This window comes from Centroberyx affinis, unplaced genomic scaffold, assembly GCF_046629955.1.
Source record: "Centroberyx affinis isolate AG114_WGS23_722 - 3 ecotype Tasmania unplaced genomic scaffold, CSIRO-AGI_Caff_v1 ptg004189l_1, whole genome shotgun sequence".
Lineage (NCBI taxonomy): Eukaryota > Metazoa > Chordata > Actinopteri > Beryciformes > Berycidae > Centroberyx > Centroberyx affinis.
This window is the reverse complement of record NW_027281941.1, coordinates 35,396-43,220: the sequence shown is the minus strand read 5'-3', so window position 1 is coordinate 43,220 and position 7,825 is coordinate 35,396. Positions and strand designations below refer to the sequence as shown.

The following is a 7,825-nucleotide window of genomic DNA, read 5'->3' as shown; positions in this document are numbered from 1 at the left end:
TTCAGAGAGATAAAGAGAGAGAGTGAAGGAGTGTTTGTTCTTTGTATTTGGGTTTGATTTTTTTTTATTGTTTTATTGTTCTATTTTGATGAAGATGTTGTAATTCAGCATCAGATCATCAAAATAAACGAGAAAAAAAATCTTCCATAATAAACAATGCACTTTAGCCTGTTGAGACTTATGGTCCCATAAAGGTTCTGCTAATGTACTAATGAAAATCAGAAATGATGAACTGTGAGTCAATGCATTTATTTATTTATTTATTCAATTATTTTCTAAATTAGACATCTTACAAAAGATACAAATCCTGTTCTACATAGACTAGACATAATGTGAAAATAAATGAAAACATACATGGAGTCTCACTAAATAACACTGTGGACTCTACAAAACAGTAAGAACAGTGTAAACACTTGTTTTTGGATGGAAGCTGCTGATATCACTATATTTTGCAGATATTCTGTATGTAAGTTTCACCATTTTCATGCCAAAAATTCAAAATGCTTGTAAGGATTCGGCATTTCCAGGAGATTTTGTTTTTTTTCTTGGCAGGGTTGAAAAGCCTCTGAAAGAGCTGTAAGACCATTGGTAAAAAAAAAAAAGAAAATGAGATGCTGATATCAGTCCAATGTCAGCAAATTACATATTCAGCTCCTTCACTACCATAACTTCATCAGCTCTGCAAAGTCTTCATAGTTATTAATACACAGCCGAAGCCCAGCATAGAGCGGCTGAGTGAAAGTGGTGTGGACTTTGTGGAGCAGGGTCATCGTGTCAGAGACGCTATAAAAGGACAGAGTACCTGCCTCGTAATCCAGGTACACTCCGACCCTGGAGGAACGAGGGCCTGACACTTCTGTTCCTACTTTATTGTGTAGGAAAGTGTAACCATGTTGATAGCACTCTAAACTCCAGGACTTGTTGTTAGATCCAAAACGTGAGTCATATGACGTTCTGCTGATGTCTTTGTATGAAACTGCTGCATACAGAGCGTCACCCTTCCACTCCACCTCCCAATAACATCGCCCAGACAAACCCTCTCTGCACAACACTTGTTCAAACACAGTAAACCTGTCTGAGTGAGCAGGATAAGCTATACTCTCTGATACAACCATCACCCTCCGGTTGTCTTCTGACAGGGAGAGACATGTGGAGACTGAGTTCACATCCAGTGTGAGAGGACAGCAATCTGTCAGAAGAGCAAAGCAGAAACCAGAGTATTAACATCAACCTACTGCCATTCAGCTAATTATGAATGCATTCATATGTTGTGGAATTGTACAGAGTGAAATATCATTTCCTCACAGTGTAAAAAGTCTTCTCTGGTCTGTGGCTCTGGTGGCAGTACAACATCTACAGAAGACACTAGAATAAAGAAACAAAACAGAATCCTCACTTCCTAAATAGCACTGGACATGTGTAAAGCCACTACACCGATTCCTCTGAATGGATATTTCTATTCCTGTCAGCTACCTGTGGCAGAGATCCTGGGCCATGTGTCCTTCAGGACGCTCTCTAGTTTCTCTCTCAGGTCAGACACAGAGTCACTCGCGTCTCTGAAGTAGCGTAGAGGAGGAACAACAACACGAGGCAAGTCTGGAGATTCACTGGGACTGGAGAGAGACTGGAACCTCTGGAGAGAGTCCGGGAAGACAGAGACACACACACACACACACACAGGCACAAGTAGAGGAAAAGGATACAGACAGCAAAAGTCAATTCCACTGAGCAGCCATGTTTTCTTTCTGGAATAATGCTGTTTATATTTTGCTACATATCAGCTATGAGTTCAATTCTGTGTTTTGAATAAATTAGGATTAATAGAATGTTTTGAAAAAAGACAATCATGGTGTCCTGGTGGGCCAGCGAACTAGTTAATAGGAAGAAGAAGAAGAAGAAGAAGAAGAAGAAGAAGAAGAAGAAGAAGAAGAAGAAGAAGAAGAAGAAGAAGAAGAATTTTATGTAATCTCTCAAAATGATATGCTCATCATTGGCTGCAATGTCACTTTTGGCCAGCAGATGTCAATGTTTTGCACAATGTCTTCAACATTGCTTTGGTCTCAATGAGAATAAACACAAAGTAGTTTTGGATTTTGGGGCTTTTCCAATCAAGACAGAGTGTGTCTTGGCTATATCGCACCGCAGGAAACCCTGTGCTTATTGAATGATGCAGAAACAGCATTAAACTATCTTTAAAGAAAACAAAGTGTGTGTTACCTGAATGAAACGGACGTGGTCGTCAGCGTGCGACAGCTGTTCCAGTTCAGTGTCTCTCCTCCTCAGCTTGGCGATCTCCTCCTCCAGCTGCAGCAGCAGTTCTTCAGCCTGACCGACCGCAGTCTTCTCCTGGGCTCTGATCAGCTGCTTCACCTCACCGCGCCTCCTCTGGATGGAGCGGATCAGCTCAGTGAAGATCAGCTCACAGGCCTCCACTGCGGTCTGGGCAGAACTCTGCTAGTGCAAAACACACACATGGTGCCTGCTTTACAAAGTGCACATTTTGACATTTGGCATTACAGATGGCTGGGATTATTTGCTCCTTCATAACACTGATTTCTTCTGATTTCAAACATTTGGGTCCTATTCAGATGTTCCTCAGTGCCATTTTACACTGAACTGATTCCATTAATGAATGCCAAGCCTTTAACGGGCTGTGAGCCCTGTAGCAGACACATGGGATCATATACTGTGCTCCCATTTCCACACCTTGAGATCCTCCACAGCCTGGCTCAGCTCCTTCAGCTGCCTCTCTCTCTCCTGGACTCCCTCCTGGACTTTCTGCTGACTCACAATCAGCTGTTTCTGGAAGACAATATTAGGATTGGTGCAACAGGAAGTGTTTTCTCTGAGGCTGCTTGTATTTCTAACACCATGAAAGTTACACTGGACATTGGAGTCATAGCTCATTCAAAGAGGAACAACATGAAGAGATTTTTTTGTCAGTGAATATGTTTTATGGCCACAGATGTCGTCAACAAGTTATTCTGGTCCTACCTGTTTCTCAGCTCTCTCTGCTGCAACTGACACTGTATCGTGGCTCTTATGCTCATCTATGGTGCACAGAAGGCAGACACACTGCCGGTCCGTACGACAGTAGACCTCCATCAGCTTGTCATGCTTAGAGCACATCTTTTCCTGCAGCGGGGCCGTGGCTGAGACCAGCTTGTGCTTCTGCAACACAGGAACGCTGTAGTGAGGCTGGAGGTGAGCCTCGCAGTAAGAGGCCACGCACGCCAAGCAAGACACGGTGGCTTTGACGCGTCCGGTCCCGGTGCAGAAATCACAGGCCACGTCCGCCGGGCCGGCACAGGCCGGAGCAGCAGAGGGAGAAGCCTGTCGGCCGCCCGTCTTCTTCAGCTTCTCCACAACCTGGGAGGAAAAGAAAAGGAGGAGAGGTCATTCACTGACGAGCAACGAGTGGAATACATGAGGTGTGTGACAAACGCACAGTGAGAAATAACACATTTTTATGTCTCCTTTAGATGGAAAACTAATGGACCACAGTGCTCTAGGAACCAGTAAACCCTTAAAATAACCTTACATTTACATGAATTCACCTCTTCATTCATGTCAAATTACCTTAAAATTAATGAAGGGAGTTATTAATAGAAGAGACCCCATCAAAACCACCTTAAACATCCTGTAAGTTTGACTCCTTACTTTCTAATTTAGTGAAAAATTCAGGGAGACAGGAACTTTCCATTAATAACTCAATAACCCCCCCCACCACCACCCCCGCCTTAACTTTGAAGCTGCTTAAGGGGAAATTTAAGGGGAAAGTAGGGAAAGTTGAGGTTTAAAGGGTTAATAACCCTGTAAAGCATGCACAAAAGGCATGAAAAATCTCTTCATTACTAGTGCCGCCATAAATCAAGCCATGAATAAATCCCTTAACAACCCATGACACTAACTTGACTTTTTTAAAGCTGTTATTTTTATTGGATAATTCATGTTCACGTAATGGAGAAATGAAGGACATTTCTGTGGAATAAATAAAGTAACACTACTACTGTTTCCACCAGCACTACTACTACTGTTTCTAGCTCTACTTCTCCTACCAGTACTATTTTTCCAGCCCACCTCAGCCAGCATGTTGTTCCTCCGAAGAACAGGCCTGGGACTGAAGCTCTCCCTGCACTGAGGGCAGCTGTACACTCCCTTCTCTTCCTCCTGGTCCCAGCAGCCCTCAATACAGCTTCTGCAGTAACTGTGTCCACACTGGAGAGCGACTGGTTCTTTGATTTGGTCCAGACAGACTGAACAGCACAACTGATCCCGGTCCAGCACAGAGCCATGCTGCTGCTGTTCAGCCATTTTACTGACAAGCACTTTCACACAGACGACAGTTTCGTTTTCTCTGGAAAGACTTGATAAAGAAGGGGCGGGACTTCCTGGTTGTGCTCAGAGGGGCAGGGCTTTAAAGAGCAGCTTTAGGTTTTGTGTGAGAGTTATAAAGTCAATATCCAGGATCTAAAAAGAATTGAGACTAAATGAAGTAAGCAAGCAAAAAGGACATTTCCTTACAGAGATCAAAAAAGTATGACATTATTGTTATTATGAAATCACTTGTCACTGTGTGATAAGTGATTTCAAGATCACTCAGACCTTCTCTCTTACTGAGCAACTCCTGAATTGTCATTCCTGCAGAATATCTTAAAGCTTCTTCAGAGAAACATTGGCACATTTTTGTGAAGACTTCCTCCTCCTGATGTGTGAATCTCTCCACCTTCAGCACAGTGAGGAAAGCATGAGGCCCAGGAGCGCACTCTGTGATCCACCTCACTATCACAGGCTTCAGCTGCTCCTCACACTGGTATGGAAGCCCATTCCGCCACTCAGTAAAATAAAAAAAGCACTCTATTGTGAGGGTTTTTTTTTCACAAGTGACTTTATATCTCACAATTCTGACTTTATATCTCACAATTCTGTTTGTATACACATTAGTCAACAATCACAATGAAGTGTGATGCCACATGGAAAATGAGCTAATGGAGAATGCTTTGCTTTGCTTTGAATGTTTTGTAGGTCTACATGAGAAAGGTGGCGATGGCTAATAAATCCATCAATGGCCTGATTAGGTTGAAAATGAAAGGATCAATAAACTCAAATCATTTTAAAATAAAAAAGCATCGCCACTAGCTAATGCTGACCTATGATATTGTGGAGTAGCAGGCATTATATCCCCGAAATGAGTTTCAGGGATATTATGGATTCACCACACCCACCGTCTCGTCCGCCGCAGATCCTTTGTGTGAACGCGATAACTTGAACAATTTTTATAAGAATCTTTTAAAATTTGGTATGGACATTGATGACCCCTAGAGGAAGAACTCTGTTGATTTTGATGTGTTTGTGATTATAATCCGCCTGATGGTGGCGCTATAATTAAAGGTCAAAAATAAAAAGTTTAAAGGGCTGTATCTCCCGCACCATTTGTCCGATTTACATGAAACTTGGCACAAGTGTCCAGCTGACCGTACTCTACAGATTTGCTATACAGACCCTCAAGGTCCACCTGGAAATTTTTTAGGTTATTTTGAATTATTCGAAAAACACATTTTTAACATCTCCTCCTACACCGTTTGACCGATTACCACCAAAATCGGTCAGTAGCATCTTTGGTCCTCCCCTCTTTAAATTTTGTTCATAGATTGTTGATATGTACTGTAGTTTTGAAGATATTAACTCTTAAATTTGTGAAGGAGGCGTGGCCTATAAGCTATTTTATCCTAACTTTGTGATAGATGGTCCAATCAACATGAAACCTGTACAACAACTTCACATATAATGAATGAACATGTGTGCAAAGCCATTCAATTATTGACCAATAGGGGGCGCCACAAAGGCCAGAATACTGTATCTCCTAATCCAATAGGTGAAATTGCACGAAATTCGCTACACATGCTCTAGGACCATGGCCTAGTCAAAATCTGAAGTTTGGCCGTCATTAGTCAAAGTGGGCGTGGCCTATGACATTTTGGCTTATCGCTCAAACAGAATTTCACCAATCGCTATGAAACTTGGTAATCATGTTCCAACCTTTATGTGGAGTCAAAGTAGGTGAAACGCACACCTGTAGTGATGAGGTGCCAAACAAGACATGGAGAGATGGTCAACCCTCCCCTTGTCACTCGCTGGTAGGATCAATTCTGTGAAAATGACTATCATGCCCAGATTTTTATTTCTGTTTCAAGCTATCCCAGTCTTTATTCCTAAATCCTTTTTTAAGGAACTAAATAAATGCACATCTACTTTTATTTGGAATAGAAATGTACCCCGAATAAGGAAAGAATATTTGGAAAGACAAAAGGGGGAGGGTGGTCTGTCTTTACCCAATTATCTGTATTATTATTGGGCGGCCAACATCCACAAGTTGATGTTTTGGGTCTCTGATTTATCGGATGATGAATCTCCAGTTTGGTCTCTTATGGAGCAACGTTCAAGTAATCCAGTGTCACTCCGCTCTTTCATTTGTGCCCCACTACCCTTAAGTAAACACTATTGGACGAATAACCCAATTATTTATGGTTCTCTAAAGATATGGTCCCAGTTTAGAATCCATTTGAAACATAAACAAGCTCTTATTACTTCCCCTATCCTGGCAAACGTCAATTTTGCTCCATCTCTCATAGACCCATCTTTTCAATTATGGCATAGGAGAGGGATCAGGTGTGTGAAGGACCTTTTTAAGGACGGACACTTTATTTCTTTTGAACAGTTAAAGAAGGACTTTAATATTCCATTCCATATAGTCAGGTTCATTAAAATATTTACAGGTACGTAGTTATGTCAAAACACACTTCTCTCTAACAACCCCACAGAGCACCTGGATAGATGAGATGCACCATTGTGATTGTACAACATATGTGAAAATCAATACAAATATTTGAATAGAAGAATTTGAATTGAAGTTCAATTTATTATTGAGCCTTAAAAAAATAGTTAAGGTACATACCCTTTATTATTGGGGAGACAATCCCTAGAGGATCATATCCATTCATTTTCGAGTGTTTAGGAGTGATAATAATATAATTAACTTCAGATTAGCCCAGAAGGAAACATTTTATTATTTGGCAAAATAAAAATAGTTGGGACATACAACCATATAATTGGGAAGATTAACCCTGGAGTTTTATTGTGTGATTATTGAATGACTTTTTATTACATTTGACTTAATGGGGCCTTCGAGGATTGGGGAATTTCGGGGATATACCCTAGTATATATATCCTAGTTTTTATCGTGTTATCATGTCTTTGTATGTAGACATACACATGACCTCTGACCTCCCTGTGGAGCAACAAGAGAATTCCTCTACAGAGAGAGAGAGAGAGAGAGAGAGAGAGAGAGAGAGAGAGAGAGAGAGGAAGACTGACAACATGTTGTAGATGTTGTACTTTCTTCCTCTTCTTTTCACACTCTTTCCCCCCATATGTTTCATGTAGAATTACACATTAAACACACACACACACACACACACACACACATTTGACTGTTCTACAATCTCTGGTCTCATCCTACACCTTCTGCACTTGAGCACAAAAAGAATTTCAGAGAGATAAAGAGAGAGAGTGAAGGGGTGTTTGTTCTTTGTATTTGGGTTTGATTATTTTGTATTGTTTTATTGTTCTATTTTGATGAAGATGTTGTAATTCAGCATCAGTTCATCAAAATAAACGAGAAAAAAAATCTTCCATAATAAACAATGCACTTTAGCCTGTTAAGACTTATGGTCCCATAAAGGTTCTGCTAATGTACTAATGAAAATCAGAAATGATGAACTGTGAGTCAATGTATTTATTTATTTATTTATTCAATTATTTTCTA

General features: G+C 40.9%; 1 protein-coding gene across 1 annotated transcript; it reads right to left on the bottom strand.

The window, feature by feature from the left end:
• Positions 1 to 291: 291 nt before the first annotated feature.
• Positions 292 to 4,327, bottom strand: LOC139664009 (tripartite motif-containing protein 16-like). Its single transcript, XM_071542813.1, has 7 exons — positions 4,081 to 4,327; positions 2,995 to 3,369; positions 2,707 to 2,802; positions 2,218 to 2,451; positions 1,474 to 1,633; positions 1,306 to 1,365; positions 292 to 1,189 (listed from the first exon to the last, which is right to left on the bottom strand). The coding sequence occupies exons 1-7, from the start codon at positions 4,312 to 4,314 to the stop codon at positions 660 to 662; spliced, it is 1,689 nt and encodes a 562-aa protein (XP_071398914.1). The 5' UTR covers positions 4,315 to 4,327; the 3' UTR covers positions 292 to 659.
• Between the last annotated feature and the right edge of the window lie 3,498 nt (positions 4,328 to 7,825).